A 25788-nucleotide genomic window follows, 5' to 3' on the forward strand; every position below is an offset into this window, starting at 1 on the left:
ACTTCTAAAACTAACCTGATTGCACACGGAATCAGCACATCAAACCTCTGAAAGAATTATAAAATAGCCAGGAGGAACAAGTTAATTTCAGTCCAGCCAATGTTGCAGTCTGAAGTGCCTGGAATAGAGTAACTTGAAAGTTTATCTTTCCCTAAATAAAATATGCAACATTAACTTGTAGAAGTTCTCATTCTTTGGGACTGCAACACAACATAATTCAATCCTTGCCACAGATTTGAAAATGATAACAACATTTTTACTGGCTTGTAGCCTAGGAATTAGCAAAGGTATGGACACAAAATTTTAATGTATTGCTGACAGAATAATTATCTGCAAATGTCATCAGTTTCATTGGAAAAGCAATCGTGCTTTTCTAGTCGTAATATACGGGGGGAAATGTCTCTAAGAGATTGGAATATGTATGTTACACCTAAACTGTATTTGTTTCCAATTTATTAACAGAACTATGGAGATGGAACTCCTTATGAACATATGACAAACAGGGACCTTGGATCACATGACAATCTATCTCCTCCTTTTGTGAATTCCAGAATACAGAGTAAGAAAAAGACTTATCAAAATTTGTATTACGGCTTTGTGTTTATAAGTATATGTGTGTGTGTGATTGTGTGTGTGGAAATAAAAGAGAGTTCTCTATTTTTACAGTGTTTGAAATCTGTGTTCCCAGTAAGGTTGTGTTTGATTGTGGTAGTTACCAAATGTTTTCCATAAAACATTCCCAGCAGTGCCAATTAAATGCCTTGGTAAGGTACCCTGCAATGTCCACAATGTAGAAACAGTATATACGTTTTATAAGCATTTTCAGTTGCGTGGTGTACTAGCTTACATATTACGTACTTTTCAGAAAATTATTGGAATTGCAAAACAAAACAAAAAAAGTACGCAGTGGTTAGTTGTCTCAATGAAAAAACAATTGGAGGTTAAGCTATCAGCAATCTGAAAACGTTGTTTTCTTTGGATAACAGTGTGAAGTTGCCTCCAGGGACTTGTAGTCTCTGGGCTGTAAATTTCTACATTAAGGCTGACCATGCCTGCAGCATGCTCCTCTTCTGACAGCCTGTGGTATTTGGCAAGTGTGTGCCCTCACAGTTGGATAATGCTCGGCCACTATCATTCTGACTTGCAAGGATCTCTTTCTGAATCTACAGCCATAATTTTGGCTGTCAGAAGAAAGTCTTTAATTACTTGCAAGTGCAGATAGCAGCCTTCCTTTAATCACATGTGATAAATGAGTTGTGTTAAGATAAATATATGATGTAAAAATATTAGTAATCCTTTTTCCCTGGCCAAGATCCCACCGTTCTCCTTCCACTTGTCAATGAACTAACTGAGATGCCTTAGTTTCAAACAACTGAACTTGAGCCAAGGAAAGCACTGAGTTGTAACTGCGATATATCATTCTGGGACCAATATATGCCCCTGAAATATCCCTTGCCTTTCATTATTAGGAAATATTTGTGAGTTGTTTAACATGTGAGACAGTGTTGAAGCTTGCAGTAATGTATATGTTAGTCACACACATGCAACGTAGTTACAGCAGCTCCAAGGGGTTGGTGTGAGCCAACAAAAGCAAGGAAATTCTGACCCTCCCTTCTTAACTCACACTATTAGGTTTGACTGCAGGCAGTGTAAATACAATCTTTACATTGTATTCATGGTCTTCTGTGAAACCCACTGTGCTGAGTGATGCTTTAAGGTTTGACCTTTTCACTTTGAGGGTTGTGCTTCTTCTTCTTCTTCTTCTTCTTCTTCTTCTTCTTCTTCTTCTTCTTCTTCTTCTTCTTTTGCAACTGAAAAGTTTGTTTCTCTTGTCTCACTTTGTTTTGGCTTCCCTCAACAAAGAACACTTTAGCCTGTAAATCGTGTTGTGTTTCAGTTTTTGCCAAGAAAATTGTGCGTCCCTTTGTTTTAACCGTGAGTATTCGCTTTTCTCCGGGAAAAGACTTTTACAAGCACATTCTAAAGCATAAAAGCGAACATATTCTGATGAGAATTGTTGGAAAGACAGCACACTCATTTATTGAAGAGCTGTTAGGAGCTTGATTTTTCAAACCTAAACAAATAATTGCCCTTTTGTATTTGATGCAAAGGGTCCTTTGTTGTTGCTCATCAGCACTATCGGGATTGCTTGGCTTCAAATGGCCAGTGTGTGTTCTGTATCTGCACGTTCCAGACATTTCTATGCGTTCTGGCGCATTTTTAGACCCAAGGATACTGGTCTTCTGTGTGCTTGAGTATGCGTATGAGGGGAGCTAACAGCTTCTAACAAGTGTGGTATCATGTACTAAGGCATGCCTACCGTTCAAACCAGTGACCTTGCTCAGTGTTATGTTACCTTAATTTAAAATTGTACTTTTGTAATTAGAATGGTTCCCTTTTCATTTGTGTCTGTTCAGGCTAAACAGTTCCACCCCTTTTATTGAATTTTGGCATTTACCCTGAACCCAAACTGCAGAAGGTGTGCAGAGGGGGAAAGGATATAGAGAGATCTCACAAGAGAAATGTCTGCTCCTCTTGTGCCATTGAAATAAAACATACATTCATTTGCATGTGAGAAATGTTAAGAACAGGTGGGTCTGCTGCAGGGTAGCCAACCTGGGGCATTCCAGATGTGGCTAGACTATGACTCCCATTATCCTCAGCCAGCATGGCGAAAGGTCGGCGGTTCGAATCCCCGTGGCGGGGTGCGCTCCCGCTGTTTGGTCCCAGCGCCTGTCAACCTAGCAGTTCGAAAGCACTCCCGGGTGCAAGTAGATAAATAGGGACCACTTACTAGCGGGAAGGTAAACGGTGTTTCCGTGTGCAGCTCTGGCTCGCCAGAGCAGCGATGTCACGCTGGCCACGTGACCCGGAAGTGTCTCCGGACAGCGCTGGCCCTCGGCCTCTTTGAGTGAGATGGGCGCACAACCCTAGAGTCTGTCAAGACTGGCCCGTACAGGCAGGGGTACCTTTACCTTTACCTTTACCCCTGCTCTAATGCACACTCACCTGAGTGGAGTAGATTCTGCCCCTATTTTGCAGTGCTAGCAAATCCGTAACGGTAATCATGCTCAGAAAATCTTCTGTTGAAAGAAACCTCTTCCTGAGCTGGCCTTTCCCTATAATGAAAGGAAGGCTGAAAAGTATAAATGTGGGAGACAAGGCCATCTTACTTACTGTAACAGTGAACACTGCTCTATCTGTGCACCTGGCATTAATGAAAGTGCTGTTCTGTCAGATAAGCAGTCTGGTCTGAAACACGGTATTTTGGTGTTTATGGAACGCTACATTTTCCACCTTGAGCAGATTTGGAACTGAGCGCGGCTGTGTTGCAGGCTAGACAGTTTACCTGAATGTAACAAAACTGTCTACGAGATGGCGGCAGGGAATGGGAAGTGCAAAACCAGCTGATAGAAAGACGACTTTCAGAGACAACCCAGAAATAATTGTTTGATCAGGGAAATCTCCCCCCCCCCCATTTTTTTTTAAAAAAACTCCTCATGCATTACAGTTTTAAAGGTGGTTGTGTCTTACACATATTGGGCTTGTTTTGTTTTATCATTTTAAAAAGGGAAGAGGAGGAGGTATAAAATGATATTAATTATGAGAACAAGGATTCACACAGATCTGTTGAAGTGACACCTTAAAAGCAGATGTGACTTGTTGGGTAGGTTGGAGCTACCTTCCTGGACAGGGGAGTCGCTATGGCTTAGCAGGAGAGGGAGGAAGGTTGGCAATTTTGCCATTTACCCTGAACCCAAAACACACCATCAGGAGCACCAGATGAGCACCACCGGTGCTTTTTCACTGCACCATGTCTTGATTGGTATGTACATATACTTGAACCACAGTATCCCAGTTCCGGCATGGCGGGAAACTGATTTTAAAAGCCATGATATCTTCCTCAAAGCTAGGAGTACAAAGTGAGAAAGACTGTAGCTAATGGAAGGCGGTTTATAAGCCCAATTGCTGGTGGTGGATTTTGTGTGCATGTGTGTGTGGTTGCAGTGTCTCTGGTCCCCTCTTTGCTTTGCAAATGTGTGTGGGCAGCCCCTGGTTTAATGTGACATAGTACCAAGCCCATGCCTTCCAGCACAATCCTATGTTCATCACCTCAAAATCAAGTCCTATTGAGTTCAGTCACACTTACTCTCAGGTCAGTGGGGAGAAGATTGCAGCCATTCTGTTGAATTTGTAGAGTAATACTTGCATAGCCATCCTACGCAAAGTAGCTGTTGTCTTAATTTTACGTGAACTGAAGGGATGGATTGGGGGGAATTGGACATAATTTAACATAGTCATTACTGGAAATGTGCAGAGGAACCATGAATATTTGTTGAAATAATGTGGCAACTGTGGACCTACATTGCAAGCACTTGCTTTTAGGTATTAATTCCAGCTTTAAATGCTTTCAAAGTAGTTGGAAACCATGCAAGAAGTATTTAAATTAGCCTTCACTTCAAGCCGTGCAATAATTAGCTGTGGGGAATTAGCAAAGCTAAATTTATTTATGGCCAAAGAAAGATTGACTTCCCAAATTCTTTGTGTAGAAGCATAGCTCTCGGGCTCGCCAGCCAATCAAGTAAACTCTCTTTTACAGAATAAATCAGTAGTGCACTTTTGGGGCAGTGGAAATCTGTCCACATATTTCAGTACTATATAGGAGTCAGAATATATTGCTATGGATGCATGTCATTCCAGATTTGCTGCTCAATTTTCAGGTGCCTTCTTTGCGAGCTCCTCTTATCCTTCCTGGGTTATCTTGCTAGTACATTAAATCATTTACCAATATACAGTAACTTGTTTCTTTACCCCCTGTAGCTTAATGGAACATTTCACTGCTAGGATTAGATTGAGGTTTCGGGCGATCTTGAAGAAAGCTTCTGGCTTTCTACATTGACCTTTTGAATCTCATCTGGGTTAGTGGTTGATATTTTGATTTGGTTACTGTGGTCATATTGTGACAGCTGCTGGTTCATTATAATTCAGTTTCGCTGCTCAGTCTGCCTAGCAGGAATATTTAGGTTTGGGTTGCTTCAAAGAGTTTGTAACCATCCTGAGTTTAACCTAGCACCATGTAAAGGTGAAACATTGAAAATGCTTTCTTCTTTGCAGCACTGCCTTTAAGGGGCTGAGCTGGTTAGCATCTTTTGAGTGACAAACACATTGGAGCCAGAAAGGGAGGGAGCGAGAGAGAGAGAGAAGAAATAGCTCAAATAAGAAATAAGCCACTCTATGCAATGTATGTCATACAAACCTGGAATCTTATTTGAGGACTACAAATTTAGTTGAACAACACTAGATACTAAAATACATGATAAAAATGGTAAAAGAAATTATGGGCATGTTGGCTACCTCAGTTGGTAGAACATGAGACTCTCAATCTTGGGGTTGTAAGTTCAAGCCCCATGTTGGGCGGAACATCCCTGGATTTGCAGGGGGGTTGGACTTGATGACCCTCATAGTCCCTACAATTCTATGATTCTATGAGATAAGATAATTGACTCATTGTGTCAACTATCCTGTGTTCCTGTAAATCACCAGGATTGCTTAGATGTTAGCCCTCCCCACTCCGAGCTTTACCCTTTGGTGAAATTTGGAGTAGGCCTCAGGTATCCTTTCCCCTCGCTCCTTGCAGGCCCAGGTTAAGGGTGTGTGGAGCCTAAGACTGATAGTAGTATATCCTGTGTATTGTCCGTCCCCCCCATCCCCAGTAGCAGATGGGTCTATGGTCTGATCCAATAGGACTCTTCTTAATGTTCTTAGTTCCATTTGAAGAAAGATTACTAGAAATAGAGGGGACTTTTTTGGCAGTAGCACACACATTCCCAAATAACCCATCCCACTCCAGATAGCCTCACAAGGTCTGCTCTGACAAATGACTGACCCAATTTCTCTCTCACACACACAAACAACTGGCTGAATTTGTAGCATTCCAATCCTGACCAAAATAGGAGGCTGCATTTCAGGGTAAGGTGGTTCTACTCCTTTTTCTGCACCTTAAAAAACAAAACAAAACAAAAAACCTTATTTTTTCCAGTGGGTTAACTCTTTATCTCTCCTTTCAAGCTAGGGCAATTGTAAGTCAGAGGCTGTTTATGTATCAAGTCACTATCCTGCATCCGTTTCCCTGTGTTGCATATCAGATATATGTTCACACACACAAACACACATGGAACTTGTTTTCTGAAATGCTTCATTCTGTTCACCTGGGGAAATGAAAATTAGCAGCTTTTTAAAGGTAATAGTGTAGGCACTGAGAATTAATGCCTGCGTAACAAAGGACTAATGTTATTTAGTGCCACATAGTTTTCAGGGAAGTTTACATTCCAATGTGTTTTGTTTTAGAACAAGCCTGAACATTTTTAATTAGTTATTTTTAGCTTCAGCCGCATTCCTTAAAAGAAAAGTGCAGAGTAATGTGTGTGAAACATCTTTCATCTCCCTTCAGACGAACTTGATCCCCGTGGGTGGAAGGGAATTCCTATGAACTCCCAAATCACTGAATTTAAATCCTTGCTTTGGGGCTATGTTTGAACAAGTTTTGATTTTCAGATAGTTGATTTATAGCTGTCTTCCATGAAAATTCTTAGGGATAGGAAAAGGAAAGGAGAGGAGAAAAGAGTGAGAAATGGTGCAAGAACAAAAATAGGCTTTAAAAACAGGTAATTTTTTAACAAATATGAGTGACTATTTTCTTATACTTATTACCTTAAGCTGAAAAAGTGAATATGTAAAATAATAGGCTTTGGTGATACACTTTTGGACTGACTTTAGGTACAACTGGGAGCCCACCCACCCAACACCGTAAATAAATACATTTGGTTTAGGATGGTTGAGCAAGGGTTGCTAATTCAAACCAAGGCACTGTAAGCAAAATTGTAAACACCAGTCTTTTGTTTCCTGATCCTGTTGAACTAAACGGTAGGGTGCTGATGGCAAAACTGTTCTGGCTTTCTTCAGCTCTAAGCAGAGACTCCTTTGGTGCACAGAACAGACGCTTTATTTTCATGTGCTTCTTCATGTTTATTTTTCTGCATTCCAAATTCACATAAAATCCAACCAGACAAAGAAATAGCTTTCCGAATAGCGTTTATATGGCATTTTAATGGTTAATGAGCTCCCAGCCCTTATCAAGATGAACTTAGTTTAGCTTTCAAATAAGAATTTACTGCTGTTCTCTCAGCTGAGCTGATATTAGTAGCTGAGGGAATTTGAGCTCACACCTGTTCTTGCATTAAAAGGCGTCTATAAGTGACTTCTTTAAAATATTCATAGAGGAGGGAAAATCCAATTTCTAGAAAATCTTAGCCAACCAGGAAATCATTCACAGGCTTGCCTTTTGAGGGGGAGGGGGAACCACACATTTGGTTTATGAATTGGTTTCCAGTATTAATACTTTCCAGAGGTATTTTTGGTCACATAATTAGTTGCCATATTATTTAAAGGAATATACTTATTTCAGGCGGATAGGATGGCTTTTGGTGTGCCATGGTACACAGTTGCATTATAGCTGGAAATGGCTTCCCATGCAGGAAATATGTGAAACAAAACAAATTTGCTGGTTTACTAGATGCACAACTGAATGCATTCACACACACACACACACACAGAGAGAGAGAGAGAGAGAGAGAGAGAGAGAGAGATGCTGTTCCCTACTTTAAGTCACAGGATGTGTGGACTTAGCTAGATAATCAATAATCAACTGATTCTGTGTTCCAGGAACAAAACTCTTTATGAATCAGATGTGTTTATTTTAATCTGAAATGGTACAGTATATATCCTATATATACCATCAATAACCATGTCAGGGAAAATATGTTTTAGGGAAAGCAGTATAACTGTAGGTTTACCTACAGTTTGTAAATGGGTCTGGAGGTCAGCATCAATACTCCATTTCCAGTTCTACAACCAGAAACAACACATTGCTGCTCTGATTCAACCAAGGCCAGTTAAGGGTAGTCTGCTAGGGGAAATGGAGTGTTGCCCCACCGACCTCAGCCTGTTCTTAGCCACCAACTTACCTGGGGGTGGCACTGCCTATCAACTCCCACTTTCTTAGTCTCTTGAAGAACAGAGCAGGGAAAAGGAGGAGGAGGTGAACAAAGGTAGAATTAGTTGCCTCAGCCTGCCTTTGCTGATTGCTGAGTTCCTGACCTTTTGCCCTATGAATTCCCAATGGGCACCAGCCCCCAATGGCCAAGGTCTGTTAATGCACAGAATTAGGCTTCTTTATATGTAGCACTAGCTGGATGAGTAACAGCAGCAGTTGGGTGTTGTTCCTCTTCCATCCATTTGGAAAAAACCACTGCTAGCACCAGCCAAGTTCTGGAGAGGAAGCATGTTTATGTGAGTGTTGGTGGCTTCATTTCTACCTCTGTTGTTTTTTTCTGGAAGCAATTTTCACAGAAATGAGTGCTAAACTTGTACTAGATTTCTAGAAGTACCTTTTACGTTGTATGAAGGAGCTCATAAAACACAGAAATTAGCAGGTAAGGAAACGTTGAGAAAACGGTATAAAGTGCTATCTGAATATAGCATTAGGCTACCATCACAAAGCAGTATGCGTGTATTTATACCTCACTTTTTTCGCTGATGGGACTCAAGGCGGCTTACAGATAGAAACAAGAATTGCTAAGAACATAGGAAAAACAATAATTAAAAAACAATGAAACATTAGTAGAAATAAAACTATATTTATACATAAATATTTTATTCCATTTTCATGACTTTTTCCTAACCATCAAGTTCCATATTATATTATATTCAAACTTTCATACTACTTCCAGAAATATGGTGCAAGTTTCCATGTTATTTGTTTCCAGAATTCCGCTTGCAAATAATATGGAAATAAGTGATATGCTTGTGATGTATTCTACTATAGTCCCACTACAGTTCAGAAAGTGGCTTTTACATAGAGTGAAAGCTCAAATATAAAGCAGAGATTAACAGATAGGGAACACCATGAAAATTGAATAAGCTGCCACATAAATGCCGCATTAGGCATTTGATCAAATCTTTCCTATTGAAATCAATGAACTGAGTGGGTCCCAGTACCTTGAATGTGGCTTCCATTCATAACTTGCAAAATTCCTACATGGACTCTACTAATCTTTGGAAATATTGAAGGCATTCACATTCCCCCCACAACAGATCTCTCTCTCTCATTTTAATTAGATGCATCCTCTAATTTATCTAAGCAACTTCTATGAAAAACTGGTATCTCTCTTGGTAATTAGGAGATTTCATTCCAATATTGGCCTGATTTTAGTGTGAAGCTAGTGGGTTTCTTGATTGACCACTGTGTAAAGGGATTAAAGGCACTTGATGAACAGCTCATAAAGAGCTGTGATACCTGCTGATCTGTTCCTTAGGTTAATGTAGTGAATAGTGATAACATATGCTGTGTGCTCTACATAAGACCCCAGATTACTTGTATGCATTACAACCAATTTTATTTGGAGAATAAGGAAAAGTCACATATTGAAAGGAAGTACTCAGAGGCTAGCTAGAGCCCATTAAATAGTGCTGTGCTGAAATCTGTTCTCCAATTTCTCAAGTTTTCTTCCAACTTTGAAAGAGGCTTCCATTTTTCTGCTTCTTTCCCCACCTGACTTTTTTTTCTTACAAGCAGTGCAGAGGTGGTCCTGCCTTGTCACCTCCTTCACTTCCAGTGTTGCCCTTGTAGAACTTGGCAGGGCAGAGGATTGAGACAAAATGAGAATTCATAGGTGCTGCCTAGCATTGGCTTTGGGTCTACCTACTGTTGGCTTTCCTCCCTGCTTTCCAGCCTCCCAGCCCCAATGGGCACCAGCCATCACTGGTGGTGAGACCTGCTGTTCCCAGTTTGAACATTAATTGCAGGTAAGGGGTACTTGGAGGAGAGGTTGGCATCCACCTGGAACAGACTTTACGAAAGGTGGAGGACTCTCCTTTCTTGGAGGTTTTCAAGCAGAGGTCATGTAGTTGAGATTTCTACATTGTAGGTGATGCACTAGATGACTCTACAATTCTGTGGTTCTGTCTTTACTCATCCCCTGGAGATAAATAGAAGGTTGCTGCTCGTGGAAGTGGTGCTTGGAGCTGCAAGACTGACAATAATTTCAAAACTGTTAGTGTATGTGGGACTAGGAGCGATGATTGTTATATCCTGGGGGTAAGGACTGAGAGTGGCAACCCAGGTGAGAAGTAGGAGGAAGACTGCCATATTTGAGGTGTGGCTGCTAACTAGAGTTTGTAGTTTATTTGTGTAAAACCCAGTGTTGACTTTGTGATCTATTTGGCCTTGTATGTGCTGTATCTTTGTGTGTATGTCCTAGGCTAGATTTTCCCTCCTTTTTGTTGTTAAAATTGTTGGATTAGGTCAGTTTGTATTGATTTGTATTGCTTACAAACTTGTATGTATGGATTTATATTTTTGTTAGGTGTTTACTTACTTACTGATACTGTGGTTATTTGTAATTGTCCATACATATTTTTTTTATGTATCTATTGTCTTTTCTCAGAAAGCATTTTCCAAAGGGATGATATAGGTTGTTTGGAAAGTCTGCCTTGTTTTCCAACCATTTGTAAAGCTGTTACAGTTTTATTGGGAGTTGTTACATTTCAAGTTTTGGGTTGTAAGCCACTTCTGTTGCCATGTCAATGGCAGAAAATGCAACATGTAAATGTTTCAATAATGAATAATATAAATAAATTAGTACTGAGGGCTGTTGGTATAGGTAACAGTACATGTAACAACATGAGCTTCAGAAGTTAGACATAGTTTTAACTTGCACAGTACTTCAGACACAGAGTACTACAAATTATCAATATTGAAATGGCATTCCTGTACTTACTTGCATGTGACTTTGTTTCCTTAAATTGAGTGGTATTTACTTCTGAATAGACATATAGCATTGCACTGTAAATATATTTTCAGAACCCAAGGAATGAGGTAGGGAGGGAATGAAAGCTAGTTTGGGAAGCCTGTCATCAGAAGGACAGATAAATCTGTCTCTAGCAAAGGTAAAGGGTTGACCCGTCCTTGATATGAAAAACAGTTAACACTGTTTTATGAAGCTTCCTCCCCTCATGCTGCTCACACCTTTTCGGTTTATGTTTTCAGGTATGAGTGCCCAGGTTTTGCTTAAACGCAAATTAAAACTGAGATTATTTCTGTGCCAGATAAACACAGCTTCCTGGGAAACACACAAGTCGTATCCCTATTCCTTCATGGCATTGTGACGGAACGGCACTGTATCCAGCGAGCTGACATGTGTTGTTCTTCTGTTCAGATATTTACAGAGAGGCATTTTCTCTTCCACAGCTGTGTTACACCCAGGGTAGGCTCCCCAAGAGAAGACAAGGGTAGCTTAACGAGACCGTAATTCCTTTTCTCTCTGAGGTCTTGTTTATACAATCAGAAATGTAGGTTGCCTTCGCAAATTGACATCCTTTGTTTATATGGCCAGGGGATTCCAGAATGTGTTAGACACAGACTTCTGCTCAGCATCTCTGGTCACTCTCCAGTAATTGTGTGGTTGTACTGAATTATCTATCCTACATAAAACTGCTAAGGAAACAATGTTGTCATTCCACAGATTTATTATGATTTTGAGATATCAACTGTGCTGTTAAACAGTAATACAGTGGTGCCCCACAAGACGAAATTAATTCGTTCTGCGAGTTTTTTCGTTCTATGAGTTTTTTAGTCTTGCGAAGCACCAATGTGTATTGACGGTTTCCCATAGGAATGCATTGACGTTTTTTTTTTTAAAAAAGGCGCAAGACGTTTTCGTCTTGTGAAGCAAGCCCATAGGGAAATTCGTCTTGTGAAGCAACTCAAAAAACGAAAAACCCTTTCGTCTAGCGAGTTTTTCGTCTTGCGAGGCATTCGTCTTGCGGGGTACCACTGTACAATCATATGCATGCTTACTCAGAAGTAATTCCAATGAAGTTCAATGGGATGTGTTGCCAGGTAAGGGGACTACAGTGTGGAATCCAAAGGCGGTTTTACTGCCCATCCTAAGCCTGGCTGGGCTCTCACCAGGAAGGGGGAAGTAGGGAAGTGGAAGAAATTAAAATTTGTGTGCATTTTGATGAGAAACTGTCCAGTTCACACTTTTCAAAGCAATTTGCAAACTGAAACACAATTATGCTTTGAAATTTGCGCTTTTACAAATTTGCACTTTTGCCATTTTTAATGTTTTGGGACTTATGTAATTTCTGGGAAACCATGAACAAGGTGTGATGATAAGATTGTGGGGGAGAGGATAGAGAGACATATAAAAGCAGCTATGTTGGTCTGGTCACAAGATAATTAACATAATGCCATATATTGAGTAACCTGCTGACCTTTAAAAGCCGCTCACAGATCCCTAACCATGGATCCACTCTGTCCAAAGGTGAATGCCAGGGATATTTGTAGAATTTAGCACCTGTTGCTATTCATACTTACTTGGACATAGAAAATCTCCCTGAGCTCTGTGAACATTACTCCCTAGCAGTTGTGCATAGGTCCCATTGAATTCAGTGGGGCTTATTCCCAGGTAAGTGAGTGTAACACTGCAGCCATGTGTTTCTTTTAAAAAAAAGTTTATATTGAATTTTTATTTTTATAAAATTCCCCATCAGCTGGCTGTATAAGATATATATCATTAGCTGCATTTTAATGATTTCCCCACCCCAGCTTATTCAGAAATACAATATACGTCTCACCTCAACTGAAATTCAGAATTCCTTTCCCCTTGTCCCAGCAATATCATGTGCTAGAATTGTTAGTTAATTGTTGTTGTTTTTAAAAAAGATGTATCAACCTCTTAAAAATATGAAATGGGAGAAGTGGAAATACTGTGTTTCCAGAATCATCTTGCCCTGCTATTCTGTTGTGCAGTGTGTCCTTATACTTTTCTGTTCAATAGTGATAGGTATCATAATGTTTCTGGATTTTAATTAGAATGGTCCTGATTGCATATGTTGTATTATTTTTATTTATATCAGGCATAGGCAAACTCGGCCCTCCAGATGTTTTGGGACTACAATTCCCATCATCCCTGACCACTGGTCCTGTTAGCTACGGATGATGGGAGTTGTAGTCCCAAAACATCTGGAGGGCCGAGTTTGCCTATGCCTGATTTATATATTTATTTCATAAAATTTGTACACAGCTTGATTATTATTATTATTATTTTTAAAAAAACTTCAAATAATTTTACAAAAGGTAACATGGTAAAATCAAGGGGGGAATGACAACCCTAATTTGAAACCATACAAAAGTTAAAATACTAAAGCAGCCCGAAAAATTACTTCATGCTATTAGCTTACTGGAGTGATCATAAACATACTTACTTAAAAGCAGATTATAAATCAGGTGTGCATATACACACTCATATATGTAGTCTTAACCTTCATTCTATTTTGAGTGGCAAGGAATGTATTCTTGTTGTACTTTTCATTGTGCAATTCCTGTATAAGTAGACATACAGGGTAGTCCTTCTAGGACATTGCCACGTATTGTCACTGGTACAACATTCCCATATTTCAGTCAGTCATCTCTTTAAACAAACAAAACAAAAACCCTGTGACATAAAAGCCCTCTCTATAGCTCTATAGCTTAGCTATTTGAACTGGGCCTTGAAACTAATTGGCAGCCAGTGCAGTACGCTCAGATGGTCTTGCCCTAGTGAGCAACTTAGCTGCTGAATTCTGCACCTGCTGAAGTTTTCCAAGTGTCTTCAGAGGCAGCCCCATATATAATGTGTTGCAGTAATCTAACCCAGAGGTTAACAGAGCATAGACGACAGAAGTTAGGATATCCCTGTCCAGATAGGGATGTAGTAGAACACGAGATCGATTTTTTCATAGAGAAATTGTCAGGGAAAGGTCAAGAAAGTGTGTGGGGCTAGCACATGCCATATGTTGTTGGGCACTTTTCTGTCACCAAGGACAATTCGCCCGGTAACCCAGAAAACCATTAAAGATAGTTAATGTTAGTTCTCAGTTATAGTGAGAATTTTTCCGAGATTGTTTACAATACTTTCATACCATTTTAACTTTAAAATACAGGGTTTTTTGTTTGTAATTGATTTTTTTTTTAAAAAAATAGTTTCTTAAAGGAACAGAGAACTCAGTTTGCAGGGGAAAACATTTAATGTATTTTAAAAAAATAATATTCAAGCTTCCTTTCGTAACTCTGGGTGTTTGGGTATTGTGAAGCACATCTGGTACTACAGACACAGATTTTTATCGTGGGTAAAAGTTATACCCAACCATAATTTGGAAATCTCATTGTGGGGGTCCAAAAAAACACCCCATTAGTGTATTGTTGTTTTCGAGAAGTGGCTAAAGTTTAAATAATAATAAATAATATGGATATAAGCACGTGCCAATCTTGAACATGCCTATTAAAATGAAAAAGGGAAAGTTAGCTTCTTCTGCTATGTGGGAATATTAGAAAAGAAAAAGAAAAAACATTCCGTCTGTAGCAGGGATGGGGAACCACTTTTAAGCAGAAGATCAGATCCTTGAGTGACCAGCTCTCACGCTGGACAGGTAGGCATGGCTGACTTCTGCCAAAAGCAGCCTGGCTTGTGCTTGATGCCAAATTCAAACAGTGCCAAATGCAAGCTGTGCTGCAGAGAAACAATCACACTGCTTAGAGTGCACTTCCGATTGTTCCTTTTCAGCTGTAGTTTACTTGTCGTGTGGCCGACGTTGTATAATGTTAGGTGAGTGAGTGATGGGTGTGGCTTGCTTACAAACAGGTTCCAGGGCTGGTGCTGCTGCTCTATAGGTACTGCAAAGTATTTTCAATGTGGCAAAAGAGATGGAAAGCCTGGTTATAAGGATGGAACAGCAGTGGGAACAATGCTCTGTTGGGTTGTAAATTAACATGATATAGGATGCAATCCTAACCCCCTTTCCCTGGGAGTCAGCACCATAATTGAACTTACTTCTGAGTAGGCAAGGTTAGGATTGCAGCCTTGGTGGTCAAATATGCGCTGTTGTTCAGGGTATGTCATTACTATTAATCACACGCCTTTCACCCTACTGTCGCAGGACATATTGCAACAGTTAGAACACAAAATCAAAAACAACTTGCAACCATAGAAATAAAGTGGACCCTATATCTGTATCTGAAGAAGTATGAGTGAGAAAGTTAGTTTCAGTAAATAATTCAATTCAGTCCTTTCCCCTTGATTCTTTATATCATGATTCACCTTGATTTAAAATGTGGGTGAGACCCCCTGGCATGCAGTCCATTCTTAGTCTACCAGGGTTTCCAATTTGGCCTGCAAGTCTCTTCCCCCCCATACCACACCCACCTGGTATCACTTGATAGGCAGGCAATGTCAGCTGATGGGCAGGGGTTCAATCCTGTTTTGTTCACCTTCATGTACTAGTTCAACATAGGGAACTTATAGCCACTGAGGCCACATGAGTATCCAGTGACATTGTCAAATGGACGAGAAGCATCAAGATGAAAACCTGTTGCTTCCAGGGGAGTGCAACTCTGTCCAGAACCTAACTTTTGTCTTCCTAGTTTAGGGGACACCTTTATATCATATGATCTCTATATTCCGGTTTTCCTAGATTGGTGCCATTCAGAAAAAAAACGTAACGAGTTTTTAAAAATTATTCTGGAAAGCACTTATACCATAGATAGAGAAACATTTTAATAGCATGTTCATCTAGTTCATATTTATAATTTTAATTTCAAAGTGTTTTACAATTTTGAAGTATTTTGACTACTTTGAAGCTTCTCACAGTGTACTTAAAGTTTCAAAGTATTTCTGGAGCAAATAGCTTAGACTTCCATCCTGCATATATACTTACCTAGGAGTGAGACCTGTTTTACACAATAGGACTTACACTAAAAAGATGGTTACCATTTGTACCCTGGGATGCATAGTCCAGGGCATTCAGAGTAAATAAAATAGTAAGGTTAGCCTCTACAACCACCTCAGAGATGCAACTGTTTGGAAAAATGGGATTGACCGAAACTCCCTTGTTGCATTTGCTTTGTCCATAAAGTGTGAAATTGCCCTTGGTTGAGAGGTTTTGGGGGTAATCCTGCCCCTTTGTTTTACTCTGTGGCTCTTGAAACTACTCTGATTGGGGATGGGATAGAAACACAGGTTTTATGCTAGGGTACAGAATGGGATCTCCTGGTTTACTTGCTGTCTATATGCTGGAACTGGCTTGTACTGATGCAAAGTAATTGATGTCCATCTATTCCAGGATTCAGGCAGAGTCTTTCCTAACCCTCTCCCTTCAGCCAGAGCTGAACACACACAACGTTTGCTTTCTTCTACTGAGTTCTTGTTCGAGCTGACTAAGGGCACAATCCTGTGTACTAATGAACATGCAGTGGTACCTCAGGTTAAGTACTTAATTCGTTCCGGAGGGCTGTTCTTAACCTGAAACTGTTCTCAACCTGAAGCACCACTTTAGCTAATGGGGCCTCCTGCTGCCGCCGCGCCGCCACAGCACGATTTCTGTTCCCATCCTGAAGCAAAGTTCTTAACCCTAGGTACTATATCTGGGTTAGCGGAGTCTGTAACCTGAAGCGTATGTAACCCGAGGTACCACTGTAATGGGATTTAGTTCTGAGTAAACTCAAATAAAATTGCTCTGTAAAGGCAACTCTTTTCTGACTCTTGCATATTCTTCTCTAGTGAGATGCACTATTGTTGATGATAGAGAGTATTTTATGGTGTGTGCAGCCTTGGTATTTGACATATCCTGTCAGAGGACAGAGGGGTTGGGTTAGGTTATCATGCTAGGGGATTCCATCTCTGCTGTAGTGGAAGTTTAAACAGCAGGGGTACAGAACAGAGGAATACTACGGCATTGTTTAAGCTGCTCTATAGCACCTGATCATTATTCCTTCCATTTTATGGTTTACCTGTAGTGCTTGTTGTAACAAAAGAAACAAAACCTCTGTAATTATATGGGAAGGGGGAGAAAATTGCATTTTAGTGCCTCGGATCTTGAGCTGGAATGGGGTCTGCTTTTAGAGAATTTAATTTGAAAGAACCCAACACATATGTCTGCATTTTTGCACACATTTAAAGTTGCTCCTGAGAAAAGGTAGTTATTCTTAGTGGAGGCTGGTCCTGGAATGTCAAGAAATTTTATTTTATTTTTTAAAATATACCTTTCAAAAACTTGGAAGCCACACACACTTTCTTGTCTCTCACAGAGTTTATACATCTGTCTGACCTCAGTGAAGTTGTGCAGACATTTCTGTCCATCAGGACTGCATAGCACTCAGCCAATCCCAGTTCAGAAGTGTGGCTGTGGCAAATAGGCCCCTCCCATTTGGGAAAAACCATGTGAGTGATTGGACTGCCCTTAAGGACAGACCCACTATGAAACCTTCCACTCCATCTGTTATTATGAGGGATAAGCAGCATTCACAGTATTGACCTACTAGAGCTACTCCCTACATTCTTGTAGCTAGCCAAGGAAAGCTTGTGGTTGCTAGTTTGAGCAGCTTGTTTATTATTAATATATGTTAAGAGAGAGCAATGCTGGACAGGATGTTTCTATAATACACTTTGCCACCTTTAATCATTTGCATTTACTTTAGTGAACAGGGAGGAGCACTGATAGGAGAAATGGTGGGTGGCTTCTGACTGTGTTGCAACTTTCAACACTTGTACATTATTAGAACTGTTTCTAGGTGTGTCTCTAGGTTTGAGAGAAGTACAGCTATTTTGCATTCCTGTTTTCTTTAGGTTTAAAAATGCTACGTGTGTTTGGCTGCTGTGAGAACAGGGAGTTGGACTTGCTGGGTCTTTGGCCTGATCCAGCACGGGATCTTCTGTTGTGGCGATTATATGATGTGCTGTTTATACAAAGGATACCTGTTGTGGAACCACCTTATTGTGGTGGAACCACTCTGCACAAACAGAGGTTCCTCCTTGGTGTGGGAGGTGTATTCCTTCTCTTTATTTTTGAGGCTCATTATGTCTCCTCTGCTCAAGTCTGTAAGTGGAGGCTGTGTTTTGCAGGGAGGAGTTGGTGGTGCTGATAGTGAAACTCCTTAGGCTGCATCACACTTTGAGTAGAAAACTGCCTGCACATTTTTCTTCTCAGTAAGCCAGTTGGCGAGAATCTCCTTGTCTTCATACCTTTAAAAAACAATCACACCAGAGGATCTGGAAACTTAACTTAAAAATCCTCATCTCTGTCACTGGCTCACAGTGTGTTGTTGGCAGCATTATTCTGCTATCCTTTCAATCAAAAGGGCTAGCCAACTAGAAATAAAACAGTAGTCAAGTATAATTTTAGAGGCTAGCAAATGTATTATTGCATAAGCTTTAACGGTTTGTCAAGAACGAGGCATCTGATGAAGTGGACTTCCACCCTCCGAAGCTTATTCCATAATAAAATGTTAGTCTTTAAAGTGCTAATACAATTTTGTTGTTGTGGATGTTCTGCTAAAATTGCACTATGGTCTGCTTTACAGGATTGTTGTGAGGATTTTTTTTAAAAAAACTTTAAAATGCTAAAAGCAGGACATTTCAGATGATGGTTGAGATGAGAACTTAGTGCACAGAACCTGTATATAGTACAAGATCATGGATTGCACCTTGCCTTGGAGTTGACAGGAGCCTATATGTAAAGTCCAATGTTTGTAAGCCTGAAGAGCCTTATTGTGCCTTTCCCCCCTTTTTATAGAAAAGCTTTTTTCATGATTCCAAATCTGCACTCCCCTTCCTCGATTCAAAAACTGGGGGCAAGCAGGCTGGAGAGGGGCTTTTATTTTGCTTATTCCTTAGTTACCAGTATTTTGTTTATATCCATCCTACCTTTCCTCCAAGGAGCTCGAGGGTTTCCTTTCGCCATGTTATCCCCACAGCAACCATGGGATGTGAGGTAAGTTAAAATGAAAGAGCCACACATTGAATTTCATGGCTAATTTTAACCCTGGTCTCCTAGTTCATTTAATACCCCCCCCCCCACACTGCAACTTCTAGATTACAGTGGTACCTCGGGTTAAGAACTTAATTCGTTCTGGAGGGCTGTTCTTAAACTGAAACTCTTCTTAACCTGAGGTACCACTTTGGCTAATGGGGCCTCCTGCTGCTGCCGCGCCGCCGTCATCCTGAAGCAAAGTTCTTAACCTGAGGTACCATTTCTGGGTTAACAGAGTCTGTAACCTGAAGCGTATGTAACCCGAGGTACCACTGTATTTTTCTAGTTATGGGAGGGGGAATAATCCTTTCCCATTGCTGTAGAATTTTATGGTGTCTCTTGGTAAAAGTCCTGTATGACACCTTTAAGATTCACTAACTCAAACTCCAGTCCAGTACATACTTGTCAGGGTATTCTGACAATGTAATTCTGACTAATGTATAGCTTATTTGGCCTGAAACCGCACCAGAAATTGTGGCAGCAACTGTGAACCAAAGATAATTTTCAGTTTAATTTAGGTGCTATTTGCAAAATTGCAGTTCTTAAATATCCATGGTAGCTTTGCACAGGAGGAGGAAACCAGAACAACTTGCCCACACCCCTGTAACTGCTCACTGGTCAAGCCGCCATGACTGTCTAGCAACCCCACCAGGTCTGGTAGGTCCCAGTCACTGCTCTGTAGGTGCACTGTCTTGTTATCAGTGGCGTAGCGTGGGGGGTGCAGGGGGGGCCGGCCGCACCGGGCGCAACATCTGGGGGTTAGGGTTAGGGGGCGCAAATCCACGGGTTAGGGGGCGCAAATCCACGGGTTAGGGGGCGCAAATTACTTGCCTTGCCCCGGGTGCTGACAACCCACGCTACGCCACCGCTTGTTATAGAATGAAGGTTGTAGAAGAGACATTCACTCAAAATCCAAAACAATTCTTAACAAGAAGAATGTCTTAGATATGAGGGAGAACAAGACATTGATTTATCTATTGGAGCAGTCGACTTTGATATATACAGACTATGGCCGTTGTGCCTTTTGAAAGCCTTAAAGCAATATGTTGCATGGGGAGTTCTGGTGAAATCTGGGAACAAGTAGAACCCTTCCAAAGACTGTTTTATTAATGCTAAGAGGGAAGAATGGGGAGTTCTTTGGAACAGTTTTAAGAATATGATCATTTTGGAAGTATAGTTGGAAGAAAGTTGAATACATATCTATCAGGCAGTTGTGAAACATTTCAAAGAAGTGTGCAGTTCCAGACAGCTGTCTTTTAAACTTTTCATAGATCCTTGAAGGGTGATAGCATCAGCTTCCCCGCCCCAAGACAGAGGAGTTGTTTCACTTGCTCTAGTGGTGCCTAGTGTGCTGTAAAATTGGTTATGCTATATAAATTGGACATGATCCAATCAAGGTAAATGCTTTTAAAATAATTGTGTGCAACTGCAGATTCAGCTTTTGAAGGGAGTTTGCATACAAAGAAATCTTGAGTTACTGATGTGCAGCACCTGTGTCAGTATTTGACACTTAAAATTATTATTATTATTATTATTATTATTAAACTTAAAACAACAACGAGATAATAATTGGTATAAATGTTAACCTGGAATTTTAGAATCAGGGTGGCCATATGTAAGACAGTCCTTTATTTTTGAAGGGCTGTACAATTCAAGTCCACTTTAAGACTAAAGAACCTTAAAAAGAAACAATAACAGCCCTGGACAGCAAACTGAGTAGGCACTCAAGTCACCTGGCCACAGTCTTCCCCGCTATGGTGGAGATGTATTGTTTTTCTTCTAAAAATGTTTATCTTCGCATGCTTTATATGTAAGGTTATGCAGGTTTTATGAATATCTGCTTTTTGGGGTGGGGTAATCTGTAAGTCGCCATCCCGTTTAGATTCCCAAGTCATATACCGAATAGTTTCCAAGACAAGTGTCTTTTCCCCCAAACAACGGTTAATGAAGTTCAGCCTGTAAGATGTGCCCTATATTTTGTCACCTTTTTGACAATGGAGTTTTCATTTATTAGACATCAGATGGTTCCAGATTTATTTATTTTCTGCACTCCTATATTGAGTACCGGTTTGCAGCAAAAATATCCAAGCAATAGCATGCAGTATCTTCATAATATCACATTCTTTGACCTTATGTTTGCTCACCATTCAATGCATGCTGTTCTCTAGGGTGTTCACTAAGCTTCAGTCAATGCCACTGTCTGTATTAGCAGTGATGACTGTGTGTTTGTTTGTGTGTCCTCCCAACCGGCAGCCCTGGTCACTCTCCTACTTGACCCAGCAGTACATTTTACATGCACAGAGAAAGTGTTTTGCAGGCAGAAACTTCATATTTCTCTTGATCTACTAAGGAGCGGGGCAATTTGAAGTAATTTTTCTATTCAGCCCCAAATCGGCAACAACATTTTTGAGATAATCATGCTTAAAAATCTAAATGTATTCTAAAGAGAAAAGATAAGAGCATTTCATTAGCTACAAGGGTTCTGTCCAGCAGCAGAAAACTTGCACAACTCACCTTTATTTTCCCTACCTGTGCAGAAGCTGCAATATACGAAAGAGGGTTTGGGGACCCCTGCACATTGATTGGAATGCTTCATGTGTATGTGTAGGAAATCACCTGAAACCAGGTGGGAGAACCTTGCATGATTTGGAGTCAGGGCAGCACACACCGTTCTCTCTCCCCATCCTCAGTTTCATTATCGGAGCAAACTAAATAAGCATAGCCTAACCATTTGTGTTAGGCTGAATGATGCTGACCCGTACAATTGAGCTTTATAACAGAGAGGGCATTTCTTTGAACATGGGTCTCTTCAGCCTCTGCTCTGGCACTCTTAACCACAACCACCACACCGGCTTAACTGGTTCCAGTGTGGGTTGGCACAGCCTGCTTCAAGCGTCTCCCTTTTTGAAATCAACTCTGGGAGTGCGTTTTAAGAACACAGGTGCCACCCGGGATAATCTGCACGAGTCGCTGCTTTTACAATTTTGTGGTGTCACAGTAGTGCTAAGAAATCTGAGGGAATTAGAGAGAGAGAGAGAGAGAGAGAGAGAGAGAGGGAGGGAGGGAGGTGTGTGTGGGATGGGTAAATGAAGTGAGGGGAAAGGAGAAGGCATTTAACTATATGTTAAAACGGCGCCGTCCTCTTACTTATCCAGCCCTCCTCCCCACTTCCCTGTCTCTTAGCTAGAGTTAAAGTAGATAGAGAGACAGGGCGATTATGAAGACGTCATTTGGAGCTTAGGCAGGCGAAAGGGGGGAAGCGCTCCAGATGAGGTCCTGGGGGAGCTGAGGAGGGTCATTCATGTACGACCATGTGTATGTGTCTGACAGACTGTGAAATGGTGCGTTGTTGCGCGGCTGCGCTGCACCTGGGCCCTTCATCTGTGATTGATTGGTTTGGTCATGTGTAATGGTCCCATCTGCTCTGTGTTGTTTTTCCTTTTTTACTTATAAACACCGTTCCCAGTGGCTGAGGGAAGATGAGCTATGTTTTGTCATCTTCACTTACACTTTAGCTCAAAAAAGTGGTCAAGTAGGTAAAGGGCTGAAAGTATATCCAAGTAGTGAGTGTACTAGAGCAATTCCCCTGCCCAGGCTGACTTCTTCTTTCTTTCTTTCCCAGCTTCCTTCTTTCCTCATGCAGAATTTAATGCTTGCTGATATTTGAAATGGCTCACAAACCAGTAAGAAATGGCCCCCTTCCCTTTCCCCACATCTCCGCCCCCCCTCAAAAAAACCCCCAGAGTGAAAAGGCTTGCACAAATGTGCAGATAGTGACTCTTACTGCAGCAAGGAGTTTTTTTGTAACTGAGCCAATACTTAATTAAAACCGCTGACATCATGGTGTTATAATTAAGCATGGCATTAATTAAGCTGGAATAACGATTTTTTTATTAAGAGCTGCTCCAATTGTATAAGACTGAGATCGGCAAAAACAAAATAATTTGGTCATAAAATTGAGAGAAATCTCTCCTTTTCACATGCCGTAACTTCTCCAAAGTAAAAAGATGGCAGAACCATCGTCATCTGCACAAACTTTGGGTTGTTGTTTTTTTCCTAGTGGGAAGGGAGAAGTGGAAGAGGTTGAAGTGAAATTTGTTGTTGTTGGTTTTTTTGTTTTTTTTTACCCAAAAATGCTGATCGGCTCCTGGCATTCTGATGGCTAATTATGCATCGGAGAGCTTCGACAGCTGCATTCATCATCATAAAATGTAATAATTAATGACATTCCAACAAAGAAAAATATGCAAATGAGAACTCATTAGCATTTTCATATTCAGCTTTGATAATGCTTTTGCTGACAAGGTTGTAATTAATGAAAATTCATGTCGCAGTCAGGAGATTGGATCGGTTTCATTCCGCTCACAATTCCCAAATGCTTGCATTATGGAAAATCGGTGGCTCTGCCAACTTTTCAGGGAAGAAAAAAAATACGCACACACTAAAAGCACCAGATGCAAATTAATGGTAGCGAGCTTTTAACTCTTTAAACTCTTCTCCCCCCCTTTTTTTTAAAAAGAAGCCTCACTTCTTTAAAACATAGCATAAAAACACAGAAGATACTGAAACAGAGTTGTTTTAAGCGCCATTTCCTTTAAATTGTTAAAAGTGCAAATATTGATGTTAAAACTTCACTTGTATATTTTTAATGTTTCCTTTTTTGTTTGTTTGTTTGTTTTTATACGATGCACTCCTAAATCTATTGAAGACCGTGGCTGGAGAATCCTGAAAAGCCCGCTTTATCCATTGCTTATTCTAACGCAAAGTTACTTCTGTTATTTATTTCTCTGGGGACTACTTTTTTTTTTCATATTTCAGGCTCATAAAGAAACACACAGAAAAAGGCAGGGGGGAACGGTCAGTGCAAATTTGGAAGACGGTGCAGGTCTTAAAATGTTTTGCGATTCCTCTAAGGAATTGCATTTGAACCCAGCCCGATGTTGCACACGTTCTAAATGCACACATAGCGTCGCTCTGTTGAGATGAATTATTTTTTCAAATTAAAAACATTTTTTTTCGTTGAGCATGTGTGTGTTATTGCCTTAGATGTTCTGACAATCTGCTTTTATTTTTGTTTTGCAAAATAGTTGGAATCTTGTCCATTATAGTTATACCTGATTTGGCGGCAGCATCTGGTTCTCCGCGTCCTTTTCAAAACCTACATATGCTATTAAGCACTAATTCCAAAATGAGTGTCTTGCTGCTCTTGCAGAGAAACGTGAGCAAATATTTTGTGCACAGTTACCCCCGTTGCAAATGGCTCTCTGTGTGTGCTGTCATCCAAACTTGGAACTTCAAGATCTGTGTGGGATCATTTGGGAGCAGTAAGTACTGCCTGTTTGGCCATATCAGCCGGAAGTACAGGAGAAAGATTGATCCAAACAACGAAATTAAGAAAAGCAATTCATGGACCTTTAATGCCTTGGTGATAAGGTGACAGAAATATATTTTTTAATTTTTTTTTACAAATAGCATGACAGATGATTTCAAATAAGAAACAGAACCAGCTCTGTGAAGGGATGTGTGAGGTGAAATTAAAAGCATGTTCTGTCTTCTGGCAAATTACTGTAAATTCAGTTTAATGGCTAAATCCTTTCCAGTATTTGGTTGGTCGGTTGGTCATTAAATGCAGAAATGTTCTTCCTTAACAGAGATGGAGAAATACAAACAGCCCCCCCCCCTGCAAAAAAGTCCAGAATTTGAAGATAAATTTATACTAATTTCCCAAGAAGTGTCAGTAAATTCTGAAATTCATTTATTTTTAATCTACAATCTCAACAATATTTTTCTTTCCATTTGTCCTGGTTAAGATAGCATCAATTTGCTTGAATTGATTTTTGCCCCCCCCCAAAAAAAAGTAGACTTCATGTTTTGAGCATAAACATACTTATAGTGTTATGTTTCACTTGCTTCTTGCACACTGCCCCCGCCAGAAAAAAGTTTGTTAAATATTTTACTTTTTAAGAGTATATTTATTTTGGATGGACAAAGTGTCTAATAGTATAATAACACAGCCACCTCTTAAGAGGTGAGTCTATATAGATTTGATTATTTTTAAAGTTAAGATTATTTTATTCCAGCCACCTGCATTTCTGCTATTATATGGCAATTAAAGACAGTAACTTCATCAAAAATAAAATTCTTCCTATGATTAAATGAAAGCTATATATTTGGCTCTTAAAATATATATAATATATCTGTACTCCTCTTGCTGGAATGTCCGATGAAATACCTGTCAACAGTGGAAACAAATATCAAGAAATTGTTCAAAACGTGTAATCACTTTAAGATAGAAAATTAAAAACAACACACGCTCAAAAATCTGCCTTTTTTGAACATTTGTAGCCCATGCTGCTGTTGAAATCCACGGGTCAAGTTAGTTTGTGTAATGCCACTAACTGAAGCGCTTGTTTCTAAAGGAAAGGTATGTGGTGTCTATGACCTCTGTTTGGCATGTGCTGAAATTGGCACGGGTTGATTTTTCAGTGGAATTGTGTGCATTGGACCAGATTTATGAATGCTTTACCCAGCAGTAATCCTAACCCTGGGAGTAAGCCTCATTGAATTAAATGGGGCTTGCTCCTGAGTAGACATGGTTAGAATTTCAGTTGTAATGTATGTCCAGATTATAGTTTTATATCCAAAAATTGTATATCCAAAAAGTATACTTTTTGGTCAGAATTACAAGTGGGGCAGGGGGGACGGACACTGTTGCACTCAAGTCCTGCTTGTGCACTTCTAATAGGCATCTGATTGGTGATTGTGAGAACAGGGTGCAGGACTAGGTAAGCCTTTGGCCTGATCCAGCATGGCTCTTATGTTAGGTTAACCCGTGATCTTTTGGGTGTCACGATGTGTGTTGAGCTATTCATTTAGATTTAG

The 25788-nt window shown here is 40.2% G+C and overlaps 1 protein-coding gene and 1 long non-coding RNA gene across 28 annotated transcripts in view; both read left to right on the plus strand.

The window, feature by feature from the left end:
* The window catches only part of TCF4 (transcription factor 4), a 341723-nt gene that overhangs the window by 117930 nt on the left and 198005 nt on the right, over positions 1–25788 (plus strand). For all 27 annotated transcript variants that reach the window (XR_014502784.1, XR_014502785.1, XR_014502786.1 and 24 more), the window contains one exon: positions 463–559. Coding sequence is in view for 24 of the 27 variants with exons in the window: in XM_083402861.1 (XP_083258987.1) it covers positions 463–559 (97 nt within the window). In the remaining 3 variants the exon portion in view is untranslated. The remainder of the gene's footprint in view (positions 1–462; positions 560–25788) is intronic.
* On the plus strand, positions 560–5311 carry LOC310659663. The gene is made up of 2 exons (XR_014502918.1): positions 560–2697; positions 2964–5311. It is a non-coding gene; the product is annotated as an uncharacterized lncRNA (long non-coding RNA).

This window comes from Podarcis tiliguerta (genome assembly GCF_965153285.1).
Source record: "Podarcis tiliguerta genome assembly, chromosome: 11".
In the NCBI taxonomy this organism is placed as follows: Eukaryota; Metazoa; Chordata; class Lepidosauria; order Squamata; family Lacertidae; genus Podarcis; species Podarcis tiliguerta.